The following is a 26,144-nucleotide window of genomic DNA, read 5'->3' as shown; positions in this document are numbered from 1 at the left end:
GCAGTTCATTCCATTCCATTAAGCTGGATGTCATATTTTTCAGGTTTCTGGAGACTCGTACATTCAGGGCTGTGCCTTCCATGACGGCTTCTCCCCGGCCATTGGCGTCTTTGGGACGCACAACCTGAACATTGACCAAAACGTTGTGTACCGCACCGTTGGCGAAGGTAAACACTGAACTCATCCTTCTTCCGCTTCCTGACTCTGCCCCAGCACTTCCCAGGGTTAGTGGATGAATGAGTGTGTTTTGCGTCAGGCATCAGGATTTGGGGCGATAATATAACGGCGAGGTGGAACCTGCTGATGATGGCGCAGTGGCCCGGGTCGTACCAGGACCGAGAGGAGCCCTTTAACTTTGCCTGGAACGCTGCATTCGAGGTCCTTCAACATAAAATACACACATGAAGATTAGGAATGTTTTCTATTATATTTATGATTTACGCTTTTTTTTTTTTTTATTTCTCCAATACATCAGGTCAATGAGGGGACAAACACTGTGCTGCAGCATAACATCGTTGCAGGTTATGAGAGAGTCGCGTATCGCATCAATGGTGAACCATGCCCAGGTGAATAACTCATGGAACACTACAACATCATACATTGTATTAGTATTAATGTTCACAAATCTACACATGAAAATCAACTGCTGTTTCTCAAAACAAAACAAAAAAAAAGTTATTTTCAACCCCCGCCTATTTGTTTTCTGCCTGTAGGCGTTGGGAACAGAAACGAGAAGTGGCTTCATAACGAAGCTCACGGCGGTTTGTATGGAGTCTATCTGAACGAGGACGGCCTGCCCGGCTGCAGTTTAGTCCAGGGTTTCTTTGTCTGGAGGAGCTTCGACTATGGCATCTACTTCCAGGTACAATAACTGAACTCCGTCTGTTTGTGACGCTGGATGTCCGTGACGTTCTGCTCACAGCTGCATGTCAAAGATGACCCCGACTCCTTTAGAGACGTTACAAAGCTTTAACTTAGTGTTTTCATCTCAGTCCTCCATCAAGGACGTTAGGGTCAACACAGCAACTTCTTCAATACTCTTCACTGTGTCTCTTCTTCTTGAAAAGGATAATTAAATCAAGATGTTCCACCACAGCTGACAGTTAATCTTTCTTCTGCCCGCCTCAGACGATCATGAGCATCGTCGTTTCTAACGTGACCCTGGTGGATAACGGGATGGGCATCATGCCTCTCGTCTTCGCTCCGCCCTCCCTCACGCACACGTTTGCAGATAAAACTGTACACGTTCAAGTAAGAGGCTTGTTTCTTTCACTGACATTTGTTCAGTAGGTGCATCGTTTGCAACAGATAATAGAAAAAACTTTGTCAAATTTATTTTCCCCAGGATTCTTTGATTGTTGGCAGTAGCCCGAACTTCAACTGCTCGGACACTTTGAACAGCAGTGACTTTAACCTGGCCGTCAGCATGACCCACCGGGCGCCCCGACCGGCCAACGGTAACGGACTGCAAAATAATCCATTCATTTTAGATTTTGTCATGTTGTAGTACAGACATACTGTTAAACTAGCTGAACTATTTTAATGCTAGATTGACTGAATTAATTTAGATTTTATCGCTGTGCTTCTTTTTCTAAGATAACTTTTCAGTATCTGTCTGTTCTTCAGTATTACTGTGTTTGACGGACGTTCGGGTTACAAATCTGTGGCATGCTGGCGAATCTTCTGGCCACAATGGCCACATGATGGTCGTTTTTGTTAGGAGAAGTAGGCGGGGCAAAACAGCTTCATTTGTGAAAAACATTTTAGCAACGATGCTAAACAATAAAATTCAGAAATGTGGCTCACATGAACAAGAGATAAAGCAAAGAGAAATAAGTTCAAATGAAATAAAAAAAAATTAACTCAAAGCAATTTAAAGAGAAAAAAACATTAAAATTATAAACTCCTCACAGTTTCTCTTTCCACTGTGTACAGGAGGTCGATCTGGAGTTTGCTGGCCTAACTTTGCTTCCGCACACAACGCGGCTCCATTTAAGCCTCATCACTTGAACATGAACTACAACGCCATAAAAGGCCTGATGGAAGTCACAGGTGAGTTCAGGCTGCTTTGGTCCTTCAGTACTCCTTTACAAACATATTTCTTTTGTCTTGATTTTTTTGTGTTCTTCTTCTGTAGATACGACATTTGTGAATTTCAAAGACGTTTGCTCCGGCAAGACGAACTTCATGTTCATCACCAACCCGCTGAACGAGGACCTGCAGCACCCCGTGCAGGTTTCAGGCATAAAGATGGTCGACAGCACCGAGGAGGGCAAAGTCTTCGTTCACAGGCCTGATTTAGGGTGAGTTATCACACCTTAACAGATGACAGGCTGCTTCTTTTTTTTTTTTTCAGTTTTTACCCGCAGTCCAAAAACATGCCTATGGGGCTAAATAATGACTCCCCAGAATATTCTGGAATAAAAAGGAAAACTCATTGTACACGTTTGACAAATCTAAAGCCATAAATTGTCCATGTCACAACCGGGTTGATAATTCGTCCCTTCTGTGTCTCAGTAAGGTGAACCCGGCCGACTGTGTGGACATGGATTGCGACGCAAAGAAGAAGACGTTGCTGAAGGACATGGATGGCTCCTTCCTGGGTGCCGTGGGAACCGTGGTGCCTCAGTCCGAATACGAGTGGGACGGAGACTCCAGGAGGGGGCTGGGCGACTATCGCATCCCCAAAGTCATGCTCACTGCCCTCAACGGCAGCCGAATCCCGGTCGAGCAGGTCGCTCCCAACAAAGGTGAGAAGAGAATGGAAATGTCATATTTGTGATATTCTGAAGAACCTCCAACATGACTGTTGTTGTTGTACATTTAATCCATTGTCTCGATAGTTGATTAAATTGTGATAAAGACATGGGTCATTCTTGCCATACACAAAATGTAATTTCCCAAATTGTTGTGTTCAGGTGTGATCAGGAACGACTGCACCTACGTGACTTCCTGGCAGAGCTACAAATGCTTCGGGCTGAATTACAGGATGCTGGTGATCGAGAGTCTGGACTCCGACACAGAGACTAGACGTCTGTCCCCCGTGGCCGTGCTCAGCGACGGCTTTGTGGATCTGCTCAACGGTAGGACGGGTTTCTACCTGTAAAACTTTATCGCTCTCTCCGCAGTTATTAATCTGACTGCGTGTGTTTGCGTGCAGGCCCTCAGGATCACGGCTGGTGCTCCGGCTACACCTGCCAGAAGAGAGTTTCCCTCTTTCACAGCATCGTGGCCACCGGTCACTCCGCGGACGTCTTCTTCACCAGCGTCAGCCCACAGAAACTTCGCCTCATGATGCTGAACGCTGATCCATCTGAGGTCTGTGCCCTCCTTACAGGATGTCACTCTGCTGTCAATGCTTTCATGTCTTTATGGTGATCAGTTTGTCAGATTATTCTGGGATCAAGTGTCACAAAAAAGGACCTCATTTCGATGATTCTAATAAAGTGTGTGTTTGTTTTTAATTCATGCAGAGCGTTGTGGTGTCAGTCTTCTACTCAAACCCTCAGCGGCTCGACGTGTACGTCGACAATGAGCTGATCGCACCGACTAACGCTCAATGGAACGAAGACAAAAGTGACTACACCCTGAAAAAGCCCATTTATGCAGGTATATACACACACACATACACGCACACAAATAGGACACAAAGAAAAAAACTATTCACAAAACACAAAGGGAGCATCGTGACAGGTGGGTGAAAAAATAAGTGACATAACATACAACAGGAAATAGCCAATTATTAAAAATAAACACATAGATGAAGAATTAAGGGATATCAAGAGAGTGTCTTGGCCCATTCTATATTCTAATATTCAATTTCTGCCAACAAGGAGTGTTTTCATTCCTGTCGGTGCAGATGAGGAGGCACATGTAGTGCAGAAACCACTACTCCTCCATGTGGCCGATATTTTAGACCATATTTAATGTTTTTGATGCGAACATGTGAAAATGTTTTTTGCCATAAAAAATTAAATCATGTAATTAAAATACTAGTCAAAGCCACAATGAGTGTTCAAGATGTGAAACAACTTGATCCAATTGATGAATACCTGGTGATGAGTTATTATTTTTTTTTTTTCAGGTCAGTACGTTCCTCAGCTGAACGCCACGTTGGGCACAAACTACTTCGACCAGGACTTCAAGATGCTGAAGGTCCTGGTGAGAGGCTCCACGCCGGTGGAGGTTCGGACTTCCCCCGTCCTCTTCCTCACCTTCGAGCTGCCCGCAATGACCGAGGACGAGTTCTTCGGGGATAACCTGGTTCGGAACCTCGCCCTCTTCCTCAAAGTTCCCCCCAACATGATCAGGATCACCAACATCATCAGGGAGGACGGAGGCTCGCGGCGCAGGAGGAGATCCACGGGTCTGACGGTGGAGGTGGAGATTAAGAAGCCTCCAGTCAAGCAAACCACAAACAGCAGCAACGGTGAGGAGGGAAGAATATCAGACAGTTTGGATCAGGGGTCCTGGAGATCCTCTGTCCAGCATGTTATAGCTCTCTGAGCTTCAAAAAAATTAAACAACTATAAAAACCCCAGACGTGTCTGAAAATGAACAGTTGCAGAAATGCGTCTTACGTCTCTGTGCTTCCTGTGTTTTCTCAGATGAGGAAGACTTCACACTGCTGAAGAACATTGCTGATGATCTGGGACAGGCGGCAGTTTCCGGAAACCTCAGCAGCTCTATCGGCTTCAACGTGTCGTCGATGGGAGTGATCCCTCCTCCTCCTCCTTCCTCAGACCCCGACTGGAATGAGGTGAACTAGAGCAGGATTTTTTTTTTTTAAATGATTGGTTTCTCTCCCACTTGTACATGGATTCAACAGGTTTTCTGCTTTAAATTTCAGGTGGCGACAGAAGAAGCGACGAGAGAGGAGCCTAAAGTCAGTTTTGTCACCAGCGTGGACGACCTGCTGCTGATCGTTCCGCCCTTCGCCGGCGAGTATGTGGGTCCTCTATTCCAGCAGCCCAGTCTGATGGCTGTGGATGAGCAGGTAAGATTCTTAAAGTTATTCATCAAATGTTTACATTTTACCCGCTATTTGTTCAGTCATTCTATAATTTCTTATTACATTTTTATAGCTTTGACTAATTTCCTAACAAAATGTATTTAAACTTTTCTAATGAAAAATTTTCAAATTTTATGGCCTGAAAGTTAAAACAAAATGAGGCATTATAAATAAAAAGACCTGACACGAGGTTTGTGTCTGTTAACACTGACTCGTGTTGCCGCTGTCTGCAGGGTAACTGTGTTTCTGTGGGAGTAACGACTCTCACAGCGACGGCCAGTCTAAAGGACTCCAATGGTAACGATGTGAACGGCCTCGGAGGAAACACCACCATCCAGTTCAGCACCTGCTGGGCCAACTTCACCGACCTGACCGTACTCGACACTGGTAGGAGCACATTTCTTTACACATACTGTGTAATAGACCAAAGTCAGTGAACCTCTGTATTTCTGAAACGGTGTTGGAGGGAACAACAGACATGTGATGGAAACTAAAGAAAGAAAACAAGGCTCAAAGACAATAACGTTGTCTGCATAAATATTTTTGTTGTACACAAATATATTCATAAAAACGCTTGCAGTTATACATATACATGTAAATACACACACATACATTTATCAATCATTTCAAATTTGATCAAGAAAGACAAAGCAGGGAAATGTTTTTGGCTTGTAACTGGAGGATTAATCCCTCCTCTTCTCTCCTCAGGTGAGAACCTGACGATGGTCTTCACGTTGAAGGAGTGGAGCGCACAGTCGAGAGCCTTCTCGGTCAGAAACACCGCCACCACCACCCAGTCACCCACCACCACCAACGCACCAATTCCCACTGACGACAGCATCTTCGGCTCCAGCGCTGCCGTGTCTGCTGGCAGCCTGTGTCTGCTCAGCGTCATCTACACTGTGGCCTGCTGCTTAAACATCTTTTCTATATATTAGAGCTCAAGCTCAATGATGTGAAGACTTCTCAGGGTTTTATGAAGATGCTTTCATTTATATTTACTATAATTTAAACAAATCTGCAATCATTCAGGCATATGAGGGTTTTGGGGTTTTTCTGTTTCTTGGGATTTATTTTTTTATCATAGGTGGAAATGATAGACATTTAATCCAAATTTGAAGTACAGTAGTTCAAATCAGAAACACTACAACTTACTCAAATGTTTAACTGAAATGATGCCAGGGATGTGGAATGTGCTGCTGCTCTCAATATGCTCCTTTATAAAGGTTTACTTTCAGCTAAACAGGGCCTAATTCTCCAAATCAAAGATACCCCATTAAATAGGTAATGTTTTGCATGTAATGCACTTTTCACAATGCCATGATAAAAATGGCTGCCTGCAGTGACAAAACTAAATGTATGGGAGATCATTTAGGCCTGAGGTAACTGGTACTGCAGGTCCACAGTCCTGCATGTTTTCAATGTGTTCTTTCTCACACACCTCACCTCTTAAATAGTATGTATTTTTAACAAATGCAATTGTAAACTTGAATCTGACGGGAAAATGAAGTTTTGCAGCCGTAATATAAAAAAAAACTTACATTGAGATTATTGTATATGTTTCTTTAAATAAAATATTTTTTTCTCTGACGAATGCATCTTTAGGTGTGTTTATTTATTGATGCAATATTTGGCAGCAGGAAACAAACATGGGGCAGGCCTCTTCCCAGCAACTTTTCTTTTCTTTTAACTTTAGTAAAAAAAATAAAACTATCATTCCATAATGTGGCCTATTCAAGAGTTGTGTTTGGCGAAAGCCGATTACACCTTGAAATGAGTGAAGACACAGCCACACATACTCTCATCAGTATCTAATCGCAATTTAAATACGCAGATTCCTCTAATATGCATGTCTTTGGAATATGGGAGGAAACAAAGTCCTGGGGAGAACACTCAAACTTCAAGAAGAAATCATTCTAATAATAAAAAAGGTGGAAAGTGACACTGCTCTTTTAATTTGGAGTTAACATGACAGAAGACAGTGTGGCCAGGTGGATGGTCTAATTGCTGTGCGGAGACTCTGTCCATGGTGCTGAATGACGCCGTTTGGCTGCGTCTCTGCACGTTTCATATTTTCGGACAGTGTTCGGTGCGCTTCGCTAGAGGGCGCAAGACTCCGCAGTAAACTTCGACATTTAAACGCATGCCTGAAAAGAGAAAGTCACAAAACATACCATGCTGGTTTTTAAAGGAATGTTCTTCTATGTTTATGTTGTACAAGCAGGTTTAGTAACCGCAAACAGAGAGAGATTAGACGCACCAGCAGCTGTGGCGCATCCTTTGAGCGCACATCTGCCCAGCTCCCTGCGGAGGGAGGCGACGGACCGAACAGAGAAACAATTAGTTTTACAACCTTAATTTGTGCCCTCCATTTAGCCGCGACGATAACAGTGCAATGTGGGCGTGTTCTCGCCTCCTCTTTTAGACTGCGCGCCGCCTGCCCTCCTCAGCTGTGCGCACTTTGCGGAGCGGCCACTTGCTGCGGAGTGGATGCAGAGTTCAGCCGCAGCCGCAGCCACAGCGTCAGGCTCCGGCCGCAGACCCACGACGAGTCCGGAGGATGGAGGTCTACCACTTCACCTTTCTCTGCGGGGCTCTTGTGTTTGTTTGGGAAGTCCCCTGTTCCCAAACTTACGCTATTTCCCCCAGATCTGCTCCCAAGAGCAGCTCGGTGGCAAAAATATTTGATGGACAAGCAGCGTCTAAATACTTCAAGGAGTTTCGAGCGCCTGCATCTCTGGACAGGAGCAATAAAGCAATGACGAAAGAGCAGATAGAGCCTCATGATTACATGTTGTCCATTTACAAAACTTTCTCCACTGCAGAGAAACTGGGATTAAACGCCAGCTTTTTTCGCTCTTCGAAAGCTGCAAATACTATTGCAAGTTTTGTGGACAATGGGCAAGGTATGTGTTGCTGTGTGTGTGTGTGTGTGTGTGTGTGTGTTTGTCTGTGTGTGTGTGTGTGTGTGTGTGTGTGTAGATCTCTGAACACCCGTGACTCATATTCCCACATTCATTCATGGTCGAAGAATTTTTCTTTCTTTTAAAAAAGAAAAATTACTGTCAGATTCCACACATCTCTGCGGTGTGTACATCATCTCCGTGAGAATGCATCTGACCCTTGCTGTTTTTTAATGCTTTCCACAGATGACCTCCCACTCTCCCCTCTGAGGAGACAGCAGTATCTGTTCGACGTCTCAACCCTCTCTGAGAAAGCGGAGGTGCTGGGAGCCGAGCTCAGGATATACACCAAAGTGTCTGGGAATTTCAGGATATCGGAAACAGAGCCGGTCGACATCCAGCTCCTCTCCTGCCACGACCAGCAGCTGCTGGACTCCAAAACTTTGGACCTGCAGGATTCCCACAGGCCGAAGTGGGAGGTGTTGGACGTGTGGGAAATATTCCGGGAGCGGCAGCACCTGAGCAGGGGGACGCTCTTCTGCCTGGAGCTCAGGGCCACGCTGGACAACCCCGAGAGGGAGGTGGACATGCACCTGCTGGGGCTGCACCGGCACGGCAGGCCTCAGCAGAAGAAGGCCATCTTAGTGGTCTTCACCAGGTCCAGAAAGAGGCAAACCCTCTTCAGTGAGAGGAGGGAGGGCAGAGCACTGCTGGGGCTGGAGAGGAGAACCAAAGAGAGGAGCCCCGGGAGGAGACGCAGGACGGCCGCCGCCAAAACCCGCCACGGGAAGAGACATGGCAAGAAGTCCAAGTCCAGGTGCAGCAAGAAGCCGCTGCACGTGAACTTCAGAGACCTGGGCTGGGACGACTGGATCATCGCCCCGCTCGATTACGAGGCGTACCACTGTGAGGGGGTGTGCGACTTTCCACTGCGCTCCCACCTGGAGCCCACCAACCACGCCATCATCCAGACGCTGATGAATTCCATGAACCCCAGCAACATGCCGCCCAGCTGCTGCGCCCCGTCCAAACTCAGCCCCATCAGCATCCTCTACATCGACTCAGGGAACAATGTGGTCTACAAGCAGTACGAGGACATGGTGGTGGAGTCATGCGGCTGCAGGTAGTGGCGGGTGCATCTCAACATCTGCATATGACCCCCGGACGTCTGAGAACTCTGTGAAACCTTGGACCCAACACAGCCACCATCAATACCTCAAACCTTGTTTCTCCCGCATCTTTCCCGAGTGAGGAACTCTGGTGGCCTTAAACTCTACACATTTAGAGATCATGAACAACAAACTGCTCAAAAGAAGAGTTGAGCCTTTTGTTACGAACTTTTCACCATCAAGGTCTGAAACTCTTGAAGAAGGTATGAAAAAGAAGGTGTCCTCCAGCCATAGGAAGAGGTTGATGATATTTCTGTGAAGGTTTTGAAGGCACATTGTCTCCTGTCAGGATCCATCCCACCCACACGAGCTATCTATCCAGGACGGGATCACAGGCGATGGAGCCTCTTCCACTGGATATTTGTTGAGGCTGTAAACACCCTGAACAGGTCTGATGTCTGAAACATGCTCTCCGAAATCTCCGAACATGCTTTCTCTTCGGTTTTGTTCTTAATCCAGTGGTGTGCTGCACAAACAGTTCTAAAGCTCCTCGACCTCAGCAGTGGAAGTTTACTATGCAAAGTGCTGCTGTAAATCTGCAGGGACCCTGTAGCACTTTAATGCATGTGCAGGTGTTTCCGCCAAAAATGTTACCATGTTTGAAAAGTCCTACTCTTATTAATTCCTGGTCATATAATCACGTGAATCAAATTATGACCGTTTTTCATAAAACCGTAAGATTCTTTCGTTTGTTTTCAACCACAAACCACAATTTTCAGAGTGAAGAGAAAACCTATTGACAAGGACATTTTTGAGATATGCCTCAATCTAAATTCAGCATTAGGAATGGAAACAGGTGGACACAGCTACCCTTAAAGATTTTATTTTATTTCTTTACCTAAATTAATAAAGCAGTGCAAACAAACGTGCCTTTAAAGAGCTTTAAGAGTGCAAATGATTTATCCAAGTAATGCTACCTCTTCCCCAGTGTTTCCAATGTTTTCTTTATCTTATAATCACAGGTGGTAAAAGTACTCATTATTTAACCAGAAGCCCTGCTACTTGTGTTCAAAGAAGAAAAAAAAATGGTAAAAAGAAGTACCCGTTCAAATGTCAACTGAAGCAACAGTAAAAAAAATAAAAAATAAAAAACAGTAAAAATGAACCTTTAGCTTTATAGACACACAATGACTTTGTTAAAGTATCTTCCATTGGGGTCATATGCACATACCTGTATGCAGACATAAATTATGCAACATATAATTCTATGTTTTGTCAGTGTGGATTCACCAGCTTAACCATTAGCAATGACACAGCTCAAATTTGTTGAAGAAAAAACAGACGATAACCTGGCTGGACTTCATAAAGCAAAACTAAAATTCCATTCAAAATACCCTAAATCTTTAAACAGGCGGGAGTTTTGCCGTTCAGCCATCGTGATGCAACTTAATCAGTCTGAAATTTCTTCTGCTGCTTCTTAAATTTCTCTCCCTCTGCGGCGTCAGTGTGGATAACTGTCAGCATCACTTTCATTTAAACACCGAAACGTCATCCAAAGTAGCCAACAAGTCAGTTTGAAGAACGGTTGTAGGAGAAAGTATAGAGATTATATGTGGGGAATAAAAGTGATCAGAGAAGTACAGATTGGGCGGGCCTTATGTCTGCCATAACCACAGACCTCATTTCATGCATTGTAACCCAATAAATAATCTAGAAGTAGAAGTGGATTGGCAAATATTCTGACAGATTTGAGATTTGAAGCCACTTGATTGTGCATTTCCTGAGCCGTGGCAGGTGGATCACGGATAAAACCCACACATGTAACAGAGATAACGTGCAAACTCCAAACAGAAAAGCTCACAAGCCAAAACACAAACTGGGGACTTTCACACTATGAAGAGATATTGCAAATATGTAATTAATGTGATTACATTTTTGTTCCTGGTTGTTGAAATCATTGTCGTATATGAAATGAATCCAAAGCGGTCTGGCAGTTCGGTTGCATGGAGAAAAAAACCCAACATCCAGTTTCATCACAATAATCAAAATGTGCTTGTTTCAGTTTAAAACAATTGCTGACTAAACCAGATTGAGTGACGATTCCACCTGTTCCTTCTGTAAACTGAATGATTATCGCCAGATAAACATTTTCACTCATACTGGAAACCTTCAAATGTGTGTCTGCCAGGATTTTAAAAAAAAGAGCCGATTTTCTGCACTTGGCACCACCGACGACTCAGGGAACGTCCTCCAGAGAGCACCAGGAACCCTTCTGAGATCAAAACCTTTAGGAAAGCAGATTTCTCAGCAGTTTGCTCATGTTAGAGGAGATGATACACACAGTGATCTGGTCTGTAATGCACTGATGTTCAAGAAGTTCCACGTGTAAATATTTGATATGGAAATAATAATTTATGTTCAGTGGGTAAGTTATTGCATTTATATCGGCGACTTTTTTCTGTTACAGCTTCCAGACGGCGTGAGTCACACATCTGGATGCTCAGGTTCAAATAAACACATATGGGCAATGTTTTGGTAGAGAAATGTGACAGATGCGCTCCGCTCGCATTTTGTGAAGCGCCACATTACTTTCTGTTTCTGATGTACATATGAATAGAGAGTAAATATTCACCAAAGAAATGTATTTTTTGCTTGGTGATTTTTATCAGTAGGCAGTTGTTTAAAGGATTAGCAGAACATTTTAACCTCTTATACTTTATGTTAATTGCTGGATAAAATAATATATATTTTCTGACTGTTCCATGAAAATGGGTATAAAATTCTCCACCATGCAATAAATAATGTGTTGTATTTTGCAACCTGCTATAAAACTGAGAAAAACTGATGACGTATGTTTGAAATATTTTGGAAATTAATGTTTTCATCTTTGGGTGTTGAGACTAAACCCGCTCCTATCTTTTTTTTTTTTTTTTTTGACAGCAAAGTTAATTTATATTTCCATCCATTCGGGGTTAATTTTAAGGGTCACCAGTGACCCTTAAAATTAAGTGCATGCTTTTAGAGCCAGACACACAGGGAAAACATGCAAACTCCACACAAAACTTAAACTGTGGGGCCTATGAGGAGAGACTGATGACCACTGCACTTCATTTATTTATCTAAAAATATTTGGGAAAGTATGGTATAGCCATAACGTGACGTGTTATTATTTCAACTTTATAGTTAATTTGAGAAAAGGCCAAAGTGGCATCATTGAACATCAAATTATTGGTTATCAACAATTTGAAGAGTAAACAGCAAATATACAAAAACACATAACATAATCAACAGTAAGTGACTTTATTTAAACGTATTGCTTTGGTGTCCTTATGTGATTTTAACAGTACATTTGTTTTATTTTTAGTATTGTTCAATAACATTGTTTTTTGGTCCATAATTGTATAGAATTTGTATAATTTATGTCATTTAATGTATTTCAAAAAGCACCTCTCAGTAGACTGAGAGAAGTTGAAAAATTAAAGCAAATACAAACAAACATACAAACTTCATACATCCACCAAATACAGTACAAGTGAACAAACACTCATATCCACACACGGCATATAAATATTTTCATGTCACCCAAAAAGTGATTGGAACATTTTACCAAATAAAATGGTGTGGAACAACCCTATAAAACTATTAACATTTTATTAAAACAGTAAAAAGTCAATAAAACACAATAATAAAAATAATTATCCCATAAAAAAAACACCCCGGGAGCAGAAATCCATGAAAAGGAATATTTGCTGTGATAAAGTGTATTCAACTACGAAATATTGGTATATTGCTTAAATTGTACTGAATTACAATTCAAAGTGTTGAAATATACTTGAACGTACAAAAGTACTCTTCTCAGGAACTACTTAATTGGATTATTTCAACAATATGAACAGCAGCAAAGTGGATTACATGATGTGAAGTATTGAAAGAAATACTTATATTATCATAGTACATAGTATTTGAAATTCATTACTTTTGCACCCTACACATTACAAAACTTGACGTGAGGTTAAAAAAAAGGAAATGAGTCAAGTTCAGTCTGAATTAATTCATGTTTCTGGTGCATTTTACTTGTTGCTTTACATTTATGTTAGATTGGTTGTCTGAACTTTCCTCGGAGTGGTAAACACTTCCTAAACCATAAAAAGGACAACGGAAAGAACACAGTAGGACTATTCAACAATGGACGGAGTTGATGTAAACTTGCAGGACAAGGCTCCATCATGTTCAGGTGCAAACTTGGAAATCAGACGTAGTGAAGCCGCAGGCAGAGCAGCTGAGTTCTACCTGCTGCTGGTCGCCGTGTGAGTCTTTTTAATCTCCAACGATACGAAAGGAGCGTGATGAGTGATAGTGTGCAGGGTGAGAACAGGGTCAGCAGACGAGGGGAAAGAGCGTCCTATTCCATGGGTGGGCCTGCGGACCGCCGTGTAACAAACAAACCGGCATGCAGATGCAACGACTGACTGATCCCCCCCCGCCCCCGCCCGCCACGCCGCCACCTCCTCGTCTCGAACCCACACTGGGTCCCCGGCCTCGCAGACAATGGCGGCGGAGGATCTCGACATCAGGTTAAGCCTGCCTTTTCCGCACCGGGGTCAAAGGTCAAGTGGCCCATTGTCCCGGTGGGCCGCGGACATTAAACAACGTACACGTCCCCTTAGAAAAAAAGGGCGGCAATCAGGAGGGTGCGGGAGGAGTGGCGAGGGGCGAGGAATGTGTACGACGCTGTGCGAGGGTCTCGCCGTCACTCCCAAAACAACAAGGTGAGATATAAAAAGGGGGCGGCGGGTTTGAAGCAGCTGCTCCGGGCGGACAAAAGGCTGGAATGTGTCGTCTCTATAGCGGCGCACGGAGGCGTTTCTGCACTGTGTCTCGCCGTGGCAGATTTGCTGTGAGATGGAGCAAACATATTTGCCCTGGACACAAAGGACGGGGTGTAAATCGAGTGCAGGACTCAGCTGCCGTTATCACAGCAAAAGAAATAAGTGGGAACTCATGTTGCTCTGTTTCCTTGCCTCCTTCTCTGTGATGTTCGATGTTCCAACACGTTTCCAGGGAGCTGTCCGTAAGAAAAATGAGAGCTGGAAGCTGCAATGAGATATTTCTTAACCCTTAATCAGTCAAATGACGATGTTTGGTAGCTTATTCATTTTTCACTTTCTCACAAACTAAAATTGATCGCTTAACGACAGTCGCAGCGCCGATGATTTAATAGTCGTGCAAAACAATGAGGTGGGTGTTACTTTTGTATAAGAAAAAAAAATAGTAAAAGAATGTGCTTTCACTCCTTTGAAATAGGAAAAACCGTCTTCCTTCCAGATTACACAGCAGAACGATGCTTTTAATCATAATAATAGTTGACACCATGTTTATGAATACGCGCTGTGCACAAACAGCGAGTGCCACTGACATCATGCCAACTTTGAAATATATGATCCATGTGTGAAGTAAGAGGGTTTTTTTTTTTTTTGTAAATACCTCACTATTTGGTAAGACGACACAACTGAGTAGTTTATAGGATGTGACAAGAGGACTGTGAAGCATTTTACAGATTTTCAGCAAGAATCTTAAACCATTTAGAGATGATTTAAAGCTACAAATGTGTGTTTTTGGTCCATTTTGTACTTTTGAACCCTCTGGGATTAATAACATTTTTCTTTTTTTATTCTATTAAAGCACACATGGCTTAGAATGCTGCTTTGTTGTTTTTTTATAGACTTGATAAAGTCATAAAATTAAAAGGGCTGGATATCGAATTTCAAGTATCTAATCCATTCCTCATGGAGGGATAAAGAAGAGAAAACATGTGCGAGCACAGAAGAGACAATCACACCAAATAAAGAGACTTTGTCCTGACGATTCCATCACGCGTCGTCCTTGTTCGCTCCGAGTCGCCGGCAGAAGTGACGTCCTGCCACCTTGACCTCTGTGTTTGCTCGGTTAAATGCAGCCTGTTAGAGCCTCCAGAGTGAAAATTCATCCCCGTGGAGTCGGATGGCAGCGACTCAAAGCCCCGGAACGCGACGAAAAGACCTTCTGTCGGCCGCGGGACGTTTCATTTGTTACCTTAGCTTCTCTCTCTGATCCCGGCAGACTTTATATTAATGATGTTCCAAAGTCGGAATCGTTCTATTTGATTCACTTTCCGACGGCATTTAAACGAGCAGATTTGCACGTGAAGCGTGGCGGAAACCTTCTCCAGTGAAAATACTGGCGAGTTATCGGTCATTCGGTCCATAAAACACTGTGAGCCTCAACAATCAGGCCATATATGTGGCTGATCAGCAAGAAAACTAATCGTCTTTTTTTTTTTTTTATCATGTTGTTCAAATGTTAGTCGGATAAAAAAATACTTTAACCTTGCAGGAAACACACATGACTTTCTGTGTGGAGTTTCCATGTTCTGCCTGTGCACGCTTGAATATTGTCACCCAAAAACAAGCGTTTGAGGTTCGAAATACCCCGAGAGCTGCTGTTAGATGTTATATAAGCCAGAAAATAGACAAGAAGTTCATGTGTTCGTTGCTCAGAGTAAATAAATGCTTGTAGGTTTCTGTTTTTACAGTCGGGATAGTTTGAAAACCTCGTTTCTATTAGATTTTGATAATGAACCGCTCAAAAATTTAACTCCAAATTGATTCATTGAGGGTTTGTTTTTGTTTTTTTGACATTCTGAGTTTGAATCTGAAGTCATGAGATCATTTTCTAGCAGTAATTCATACATTTACTTTGTGAGGTTACAAACAAACCCCCGAAAAGTGCTTGATGTACATAAGGTCTTAGATCCTGTGTTGCATATGAAGAAAATGGCATCAGCACTTTCTTCTTGCAAATAGGTGTGTGAACAGGGTCATGCTGGGAACAAAGTTGGAAAAAAAAACAACCAAAAAAACACTAATGCTTTCGGTCTGTGAGTCAGGCGTCTGAGACTTATGTACAAACAAAAAGCACACCGCCTCAGACACATTTTTCTCGGCGCATACAATAAAAGAAAGTAATGTTTGAGTTCAAACAGGAAATCTAAAAAATATGTGCATCAGTTTTTGCAGTGATCCTGGGAAAGCCCTGTATTTCTTCCAAAATTGAAGTCTTGACAAATAGCAAGCATCTCTGTTTTCCAAGAAACCGTCCAGGCAGCTGCTTGTACCGCCATCCACAACTGCTGTAATGCGCATCAGCTGTGGGAGGACGGCCTGCGTCTCTCTCCGCACCGCAGCGGCGTCCGAGGGACCTTTTCATGTCTTCAGTCGAGAAGAAATTCAATTCGTATTTTTGCTATTTTTCCAAGAGGTGATCCGGTTCCTCCCCCGAGGTGCACTCACCTTCACCAGTCACAGCAAAGTGCAAAAAAAAAAAAAAAACCCAGCTGGAAAGATCACATCTCAAAATGTTCATGACCGTAAAAGAATGATGCAGAAATGAGTAACTGGGAAGTGGGAAAGTTTCAAATTTAAAGTGGGAAAATGTCATGTGATTGCTGTCAAATTCGAAAATCTTCATTTGTGGTCATGGGCGATTGGAAAGTGATAAAATTCTGACTTCCGATTTCAAAAATAATTGATCTGAACTCTTATAAAGTCTGACGTTCCACCTGACACACAGACAGCTGTGCTTGATGCTCGTCAGACTCCTCCTTTGTTATTTGCAGGTTATTCGCTCCGGAGATGAGGCTTATTGTTTCTGTATTTTACATGACATGCGACCCTTTATGTTGACTGAATCGCTCCAAGTTGAGCACGAACCAGGTAAAATAATGAAATCAAGAGACCCGTAAGTGTCATAAGAAACACGTGAAAGGAGGATGCTTCACCAGAGTCCCAATAAAAATGTCTCATAATACCAGTGAGAGCAGAATCTGCTTTTTATTTGCTTTATAAAACATGTTTCAAACATCTGTGGGGATGTATGGTTTTTTTTTCTGTTTCCCTCTTTTTGTGGCTTTCATGCAGTTTTATATAGGACACACACACTATAGATCGATTCATGGACAGAGGTGTTGACAACAGCTTCTTAATGACCGTCAGGTTGTGTTCTACATACTTCTGAGTTTTTCATGTAAAATGAATAAATAAGTTTTTTTTTTTAAATTGTAATTTGTGATTCTTATAAACTGTAAATGTTCCTTGGGTTTAATGAAGAGCAAAGTGTAAATTTAAATATATTGTAGTAGTCATTTATAGGATATGAGCATAAAACATAATTTTATGTTTTACTGTTATATGTTCTCAGAGAAGCAGCACCTACTTTCAAACATAAAGCCATTTCCTTTTAAAATAAATATTTAGATCTGAGAGGCTTTTAGGACGCCTGAGTTAAGTTAAAAATTTGTCGAAATGATCAGGTTTTTGTGGCCTGAAATCAATCAGTCGTCTGCATTTATCAATCTGATAAATGTGGAGTGTTATTGATATATTATGATGCTTCAAGACCTCATTAAACCGTGACGAAGCCATCTCGCAAGAGAAATGTATACATGTCACACGTATTCCAACATTTTAATAATTAAAGGTTGCCTGTACCAGGTGACTCAAAGTTATTTTATTTCAGGGTCACACACACTCCAGTCTCAGTTTCATGGTAAATGTGAATTGATGATTGATAAAATGTTCATATTTGAATAACTTTGAAAAGAAACTATTAAAAAAATTGATAAAATCTGATTTATTTATTATTTTTTTTTTAAATCGGAAATCTTGTTTTTCAGTGATTCTCTTCAGCCTAAATGTTGGTTGATATCGGCAGCTCTCGGCAAGTTTAAAAATCAATTCCCTCTCACAGTTTGTATCTGATACTACTAGAATTTACAATAACTTTTTTATTAGCTTTGTCTGCAGCATCTCTCTTCAGTGTCGTGTTTAACGTCGTTAATGGAATACGGCCACTCGCAGTGGACAAAGTAGAAATGACAGCAACTTATATTTAAATGGTGTAATTAAAAGTGTAAGTGATCTTTACACCATGAAAAGTTACCGCATGGAGCTGGAATAGAGCTTATGATCCCACCTGCCATATTTTCTTTACACCCCTGAACAAAACTATTCATATTATTGAGTCCTACTGTCGTCCAATAGAATTTGTTATAAAACAAAAACATAGCCTAAACATAACTTATTTGATATATGGTAATATTTCCTTGAATTTCCCATTGGTAGTTTAGAATTAAACATAAACAGATGCACAAGTTAAAGAGTATTTGCACTTTTCCTCTCAAAGTTAAAAGCTCGGAGCTGCCATGCTTTCTGGTTTTAAATCTCCAAATTGGAACTTCTTCGGGGGGGAAACACAGATCCTATCAGGGCTCCGTGTCACATAGTTTTGTCCCACCATATAAGTAATGTTCAGATTTATTGGCATTCCCAGCATGTAAATTGCTTTGTGTTCCTCCAGTAATACCTGCATTTATCCCCTTTCAAGTTCAAAGACAGGAATAGGATTTCACTCGTTAAAACAACACAGACTTCCACTCTTCCAGATCCGAAGCCCCCCCCCCCCCCCCCCGTCTGTCTTCCGTGCCTCTTGTTTCCCCTCGCTGTAACCCCTCTGCCTCTCTCAGCACTTTGCATGCACATGTTGTGTTTCTGCACTTTTAAACACGATCCTCCGCTTGCCTTCCCATTCTTGATCTTTACTGTTCTCGTACCGTTTGTGGCCTCGAGTGAAGGTTTCATGAGAGGGCGATGGGCACAGAGCCATTTTTTTTATTTTTTTTAACATCCTAAAGACACATTATCCACAACACCTCATTCTGGCTAAGTTTTATAGAGATGGGAAAAGCCTCACAGTGCTGCTTCATCTGTGCGATGCACCTGAGGGGAAGAGGACGGCAGCCAACAGGGCTGGTGTGTGCAGACCAAGACAAACATACAGGCAGGGGTGAAGTCGTAAAGGAAAAGCAGCAAGTGAGAGGAAAGAAAGAGAAAAAAGAATCGCACCGGGAGAAGATGATGTGTAGGAAAGGGAAGAGAGGAAAAAAAGATGGAAGCTGAGGAAAAATGAACAGAATAAAATAAAAGAGAATCAGCAAAAAAAGAGTGAAAAGACACTTCAGTGTCAAAGAAAGTTAAGATTTATCCATCCATCGATCTTCTCTTCTACTCTTGGGAAAGATTGAAAAGAAGAAAAACGGCATTTCAATTGTTACTGGTTTGGCGGTGGTCTGAATTCAATTTAATCTGAATATATTGTCACAGATCGCTGCTGCTTGGGGAAGGACTCATTCGGCCAGACACGCTGTTTAAGTTACAGGAGCAAAGGGGAAGAGGAGCGAGCAGCCAACTAGGCCAAAGATACAAACACAGACAAAACGACACAGAAGTCACAGAGACACAACAAACACGGATGAACCGGCAAACAAGACACACACGAAAAGCCTCAATATATAGAGACAGCCACCAGGTGACAACAATCACACAGGTGAACCACATCAGGGAATCAACAATCAGGCTGGAGGACGAGAAGCCAACGGGCCTGAAGCGAAAACAACACAAGACTCTAAACCCGAACCACGTAACCTGTTTATTCTTTCTTTTGTTATGAGGTTTATTTGAATGAATGTTTTGAATTTAGTCTGACTGAAAGAAATAGAGAGTTAAAAAGATAATAGATGTGAATTGAGAGGACAATTTATGCTTAAATAGTGAAATGTGTGGGCAAAAATAAATGTATCTGGGTTATAAGATTTAGTACATTGAAAGAATTATGACAATTAAACAGTGACATTTATCATGGACCTTTATGGAACTCTATAAAAATAATATCATAGATATATTTATTTAATATTTGAGCTGTTTTTGTTATCCTTTTATAAAAAAGTTATTTTGTTCTAAATCTAAAAAAAACTTGCTTATACGAGTGTTTTGTCAAGGCAAGGTGCCAATCTAATAAAATCTTCAAATATTAATTCCTCTTCTCTCACACAGGAGAATGAGAACAAGCTGAGGATGATGATGTCACGTGAACCATTTTATCAAAATATATGAGCTGATCCAATTACATTAAACTGCATATTTAACTTTTAAGGCGAGTTTGCAACTTAAAGGGTTCACCGGAAAGAATTCACAATTCCAATCTGTTAATTGGTCAGGCATCAGAGCGGGAAGGCCTCAAGGCGAAGCAAGGCAACTTTATTTGCATCTGAGCAACGAGCTGATTTAATAGCAAAAAAAATAAACAAAATAACAACAACATAGAAATAACATTAGGACATAAGGAAGAACAAACACATGAAAAACAAGAAAGAAAGAGCTTTGGAACTTGCTCCAAATAGCTGCCACATAAAAAATAACTGCAAATAAATTTAGATATGACTCTTTAACCCAACCTGTTATGTGTTTTATCATTAAAAAAATATAGGCTTTGTGAAATAAACAATGAAAAAAAAGAGAGAGAGAAATGTACAGGCTGATTGAAGTCTAAACCTTGTGTGTGTGTGTGTGTGTGTGTGTGATGTGTGTGTGTGTGTGTGTGTGTGTGTGTGTGTGTGTGTGTGTGTGTGTGTGTGTGTGTGTGTGTGTGTGTATTGTGTGTGTGTGTGCTCTTGTTGCAGAGACCAAAACCAGGTTACCCTCACAAAATTGAGCCAGTAAAATTAGTGAACTGCTCCTTTATTTAGTGTTTGAGAGGCAGGAAGAGAATGAAACTGAAAAGAGGAGAGGAAAGCGTCAGATCAGAAGTTTGCGTTTACTTTCTCCTTTTGAAAAAAAAAAAGAAAAAAAAAAAAGCGGCTTCTCTTGATGTGACTCGTTAGAATTTAGGGCGACGACTCACTTTGAGGGATCAGAGTGAAGGAAGGACGGCCATGTCCTCTGAAGTGATGGAAACTCACCGTGTGTGTGTGTGTGTGTGTGTGTGTGTGTGTGTGTGTGTGTGTGTGTGTGTGTGTGTGTGTGTTCCCCGCTGCAGAGCCCCATTCTTCAGGCCTCCTGGCAGCAGAACAAACCTGGACAGAGTTACTTTCTAGCGGGTGTTCCCCTCTTCTCCTCTCCGCAGCCTTTTACTGTCACACAGGATCTAAATGATGAGGACACGCAGAACACGCAGATGTTTGCAATATCTCTCTAATATGAACTCTCTCGTGCGGACGCACCTGGCTCTGATTTGTCTGAGATAGAGCATGTAGCGTGTGCACTTGACATCAGTTTTTATGTGTGCAGGAAGATACTCAAAGGAAAGAGGGAAGAGGAGGATGGGGGGAGGGGGGTGGGGGGGGGGGGGGGGGGGGGGGGGGGGGGGGGGGGGGGGGGGGGGGGGGGCATTGTAAGTGAAAACAGAGCAACTGTCGCTCACATGCCCGACACAGAATGATAATCAGGGCTCGGCCTTTTTTTTTTCGTACATGAGCAGCTTTGGTTTGGGTGACAGCGCTGGCAGTGTTGTTTTACAGTCAGTCTGCAGTTGGAAATAAAAACCAGACGAGCCGGGCTCGGCGGCCAAAATCAGGCCCCCCCAGTAATTAAAAGTGCCTGCTGAGAGCTCTTTACTACACACAGCCAGATCGCTGATCATCACTGCCCGATCACATCAAAGGAAATGACACAGGACACAAGGCGAGCCATTAGTGAGCCGATTTCCACAAAAAGATACAGGCAGTCATTGGGTGGCTGATTACCTGCAGATTGTCTGTTCTTTCTCCACCTCCGCACTGAAACACGCTCTGTGCTTCTTTTTTTTTTTGAACATCTGACCTCCGTGGTTAAACTGCACAAAGGTCAACTATTTAATGCCCTGAGATTTCATTTGATGGATTATCGGCGCTCATATTGTTCCTTGTTCCACTCTTAATGGATTCAGTGAAACAAAACTCCCTGAAGTAGGAAAACACATCAGCGATTATCACCCTAATAAACTTAACCGCTGCGTCTGTGTCACCTGATTTTCTGTTTCTTTTGGTTAAGAGTCAAAAAGCTCATTATTTCACTTCGTCTGTATTTTGCTTACTGATTCATTAAAGAAAAAACAAACATTCGCTGGCATCTAGGGGCAATTTAGGTTGACTAGATAGCTTCATATGCATGTTTGTGCACATTGGGAGGAAACGTGGAGAACGTGCAAACTCACAAAAAAGTCCTGGGGGTCATTTCTGGGTTCAGCATCTTGCTCAAGGACACTTTGGCATGTGGAAAGAGGGAGATGGCGAATCAAGGCCGCAACCACCAAACCGCGTCACGGCTGCCCCCTAAATATGCTCATATTGTGAGACAAGGCATTTTTATTGTCCCGACTTGAATTGAACCTATTATTTGTATCACCTTGTTGTACTTAGTGTGTCGAGTGAGTGGAGAATTGTGAAATAACCACATTTTGGGTTAAATGATGCCCCCCCCCCCCAAAAAATTAATCTTTAATTCGCTCACCAGCAGCGTGACTGCAGATTCTGTAAAGATAAAAATAATAAAAAAAATAAAAATAAAATCCACCCAACAGTTTCTCATTGTCCTTTTATCCCTTTTTGCTCCTGATTGGTCAATCAGCCAGCGATCAGCTCACAGGTGATTTCAATCGAGCTGAGGACGACTCAACTGTTATTCAACATTCAATAACATCTTTTCTTTCTGTCAAACCAAAATAAACTTGAATGAAATTTCTGTACACGCCCCAAAAAAACAAACATTCCTTTGAATGTGCAATACAACAAATTTCATAATGCTTCATTTTAATGTGGTGATGAGAGGAATTTTGCACCTTCTTTTCACCGAAACATCAACAATTAACAACCTGCATGTAAACTCAACCACATTCTAATTTGTAGTATTTTGGGATCTATTAGTAGAATGATCTGAGCATGCAATTATAAAGCAAGTTCTCTTTTGTTTTTTTTTAATATGTGTGATACTAAAAATATGCTTGTTGTAAAAAGCATAGTAATGTGAAGTCAGAAAGAAAACGTTTGAGTTTAAATTGAGAAATTAGGCCAATCTGTATGTATAATGTCCATTTTCCATTTGATGCTGCAATGATGCAGGTTCATGAGAATGTGCAGTAGCTGCCCCCCCCCCCCCCACAAAAAAAAAACTTCACATGTTCAACTATTAAAATCCAAGAAGATAAACTAATAAAATATGTCTTGCCTCTGGGATACTGGTCAGAAAATGTCCATCTGACATTTTCCACTGCGCCCGATAAATAAAACTTCTTCTGCAAAGACAAACAAATACTTGGTGGCACTAGGCTGAGAGGGGGAATATTTGTTTAACTGTGCCAGTCGAGATGAATGTTTAGCAGAAATATTTAGCCGTGTAAACAATGTCAACGCAGACTGTCACTGAAGTCTCAAAACTGGAAAAATACCCCTCAGATTAAAAACATTTGGGGGGGTTGAGACCATGTGACAGTAGAACAAAATGGAGACGCAGAAGACAGACCGAGGTTTAAACTATTAATAACAATTAAACAATGATATAGTGATACGGTGAACACTTGCCCCAGCTTTAAGATACTTAAAATACTCGATGCAAGAAATTTACCAAAAAAAAAAATGACATTAGTTTTTATTATTATATTGAAATTATTCCACCTCTGTGTGGACAGTTATACAACTAAATTTGATCTTGCCTCAACTAAAGACAGAACTATAAAAAGGCTTATTTGAAATTATCGATCATAGGTTATTGTGCCTAGAATCATCTCTCTTCAGCAGACAGTGAGGAATAAAATACCTTTAGAATCTTTGGAATTTTACTGACTGAAACTCAGAATACAACAACAAACAAGGTTTTCTATTGAAGTTGGTGCCACTTTTTGTGTTGGTGTTGAATATACACACAGGGAGTGGGGAGATAATTATGCACAGCACACAATAACTCAGGAGCAATCCAAGAGAGACACAGGGAAGAGCAGACAACCGACACCAAACATGGAAGAAGAAGCCAGACGTCAACTTTAGAGGAGACAATAACAATAACAATAACGAGAACAAACATGAGAGAACAAACATGATGAGAATGAGAAATAGAACAATAACCATGAATTAGAATACAACAGAACAGAGGAAGAAGGCAGTTATTAAGTAGAACTAGAACGCGGCGACCTGTGAACACGACCTGGATATATCAAAACACAACCCATACATGAAAACGTGTTGAACAGAGTCAATAGAGAGTTTTTTTTAATGTTGGTAGTTGCAGTTATCCAGATTGTTTTCACTGATAATCACGTACAACACAAGACCGTGTAATAACAACTTCTTCAGACATTGTTGAGGTAAATCTTGACGCAATTGCTTCAAGTAAACGGGAGTTGGTTATATTTCTTGATTAAAAAATATTACATATTTAATCTATATGTTAATAAAGTCACATTTCATAACCTTAAACTTTTTTTTTTTTTTTAAAGTTCATTAATATTCAATGATTTCTTTTCATAATTTTGTTTAAATTTCTGGTCGTTTAAATCTCCCGTGTATAAATTTGACTTCAAAAGAGCCTCAACACCTTGCTAAACGAGTTGCAGGTGCAATGATCAGCACAACAGCACTTTCATACGCTCGCTTCAATCCCCTGCTTACTGTAATTTATTCCCCTTCAATAAAAGCGGGGGTGAGAGGCGTTGGGGCAGAAGGGACGTTGTCGGGGCAGGGGAAGGGGGTCGGTTGGGAGTCTTAGGGTCAATAAAAATCAAAAAAGCCGTTATTGACTTTGAAGCCCTTTTGCCGTTTGAGGGAAACCCAAAACCGGGCCGATTGTGGCGAGCTGGTCTGGTTGAGGCCGGAGAGGAAATGCAGTGTGACACTAACAGGCTGAAGGAGGAAGTGTTGATGGACTGAATTAAACAAGCGGGGGTGAGGGGGGGGTGAGGGGGGTGAGGGGGGTGAGAGGGTGAGGGGGGTGTGTGTGGGGGCATGACACTAATGTTTTCCATTGACAAGACGGAAAAGCCCCACTGCTACGCCACACACACACACACACACACACACACACACACACACACACACACACACACACACACACACACACACACACACACACAGAGTCATAAATTCATGCATTTATTCACAGGGAACGTCCACTGCAGGCTGGCAGCAGGGCCACTTTCCCATGCATACTTGAAGAAATCCACACACAAATATTTGAAAAGTGAAAGATCTGTCCAATCACTCAAAGCAAAGTTTCCCACAGAGGTTTGATTAAAGTCTAAAAATGCCCATCAGTCGTCCGGATTGAAAGAAAATAATAAAGATTCAAACATATTTCAGGCTACCGTGACTCAGTCGTACACGAGCTGTCTGTTTCCAATTATGGCTTTTAGGCAGTTTGAGGAAACGTGTGGTAACTTCAAGAGGAAATATTTTACATGTCAAGGGTGTAATAGAGGAGCATTGTATTTTGTATAAACTGCAGGATCTGGGTTTTATCTCCACAGGAATAAAATGCAGCAGCAAAGGTGGAGGGAGAGTGGGAAGCAATACAGATTGAAGTATTTTAATCCAAAAAAGACTTTTTATGGGATGTTTACATAGAGTTGTTGATTTAAAGAAAGATTTTCTCACAGGTCAGGGATGAGAAATACATTTTCCACATAAAAAAAATAATAAAAAAATTGGCCCGCTGTGAAGGTTTGAGTTGCATTCAAGTTATATCTCATTACTATTTTGTTTGGTAACGGTGACATATATGAAAATGCTTTGACACAGCCATCAATCATCCACAATCTGAGCACAGATACACACATACGCACAACAATTGTCCACTTGTTGTTAAAAACTACAATATAAATGTTAAAAATGTACAACATTTAGCCAGGTAGCACGGTTAGCAGAGCCAGTTGTAAGATTTGTAAGATTGCAAAAATGATGCTGATGAGAAATAAAGCAGTTACCAATTGAATTTTTCTAATATTCAAGACAGAGAATGAGGGAAAGGCCAGTTGGTGCTATCAGTTAATAAAAATGGTCTTTAACCCTATTTTTAAAATATGATTTTAACCTAGTTTGAAGCTAGTTATTCTGAAATAAAGAATAATATTGATTTTACACTGTGGAAACATGCAAACTTTGCAATTTAAATTATATTTAACCAAATCAGTAAGTCATTTTTGTTTATGTAGCATTTTTCACAGATAAAAAATAACAAAGTGCTTCAGAATAAGACACAATAAAACACAATAAAACACACTACAATG

The 26,144-nt window shown here is 41.6% G+C and overlaps 2 protein-coding genes across 2 annotated transcripts in view; both read left to right on the top strand.

Moving 5' to 3' along the window:
* pkhd1l1.1 (PKHD1 like 1, tandem duplicate 1) overlaps nt 1-6,070 on the top strand; it is a gene marked incomplete at its 5' end in the record, with an annotated part of 38,172 nt that extends 32,102 nt beyond the window's left edge. The window contains 17 exons of the mRNA XM_080485122.1: nt 44-167; nt 257-378; nt 476-566; nt 714-862; nt 1,129-1,251; nt 1,346-1,457; nt 1,936-2,052; nt 2,138-2,303; nt 2,518-2,750; nt 2,919-3,083; nt 3,161-3,318; nt 3,474-3,609; nt 4,085-4,429; nt 4,608-4,759; nt 4,850-4,996; nt 5,245-5,398; nt 5,720-6,070. Of these exons, the coding sequence (XP_080341248.1) occupies nt 44-167; nt 257-378; nt 476-566; nt 714-862; nt 1,129-1,251; nt 1,346-1,457; nt 1,936-2,052; nt 2,138-2,303; nt 2,518-2,750; nt 2,919-3,083; nt 3,161-3,318; nt 3,474-3,609; nt 4,085-4,429; nt 4,608-4,759; nt 4,850-4,996; nt 5,245-5,398; nt 5,720-5,949 (2,724 nt within the window). The 3' untranslated portion in view covers nt 5,950-6,070. The remainder of the gene's footprint in view (nt 1-43; nt 168-256; nt 379-475; nt 567-713; nt 863-1,128; nt 1,252-1,345; nt 1,458-1,935; nt 2,053-2,137; nt 2,304-2,517; nt 2,751-2,918; nt 3,084-3,160; nt 3,319-3,473; nt 3,610-4,084; nt 4,430-4,607; nt 4,760-4,849; nt 4,997-5,244; nt 5,399-5,719) is intronic.
* Nucleotides 6,071-7,465: 1,395 nt separating this feature from the next.
* On the top strand, nt 7,466-10,153 carry gdf6b (growth differentiation factor 6b). The gene is made up of 2 exons (XM_080484202.1): nt 7,466-7,917; nt 8,161-10,153. Exons 1-2 carry the CDS (start codon nt 7,572-7,574, stop codon nt 9,039-9,041), a joined length of 1,227 nt encoding a protein of 408 aa, XP_080340328.1. The 5' UTR covers nt 7,466-7,571; the 3' UTR covers nt 9,042-10,153.
* Nucleotides 10,154-26,144: the final 15,991 nt, after the last annotated feature.

Source organism: Lipophrys pholis (assembly GCF_963383615.2).
Source record: "Lipophrys pholis genome assembly, chromosome: 17".
NCBI classification, from domain to species: Eukaryota; Metazoa; Chordata; class Actinopteri; order Blenniiformes; family Blenniidae; genus Lipophrys; species Lipophrys pholis.
Note: the sequence above shows the minus strand (reverse complement) of the source record. Positions and strands in the feature narration are given on the sequence as shown.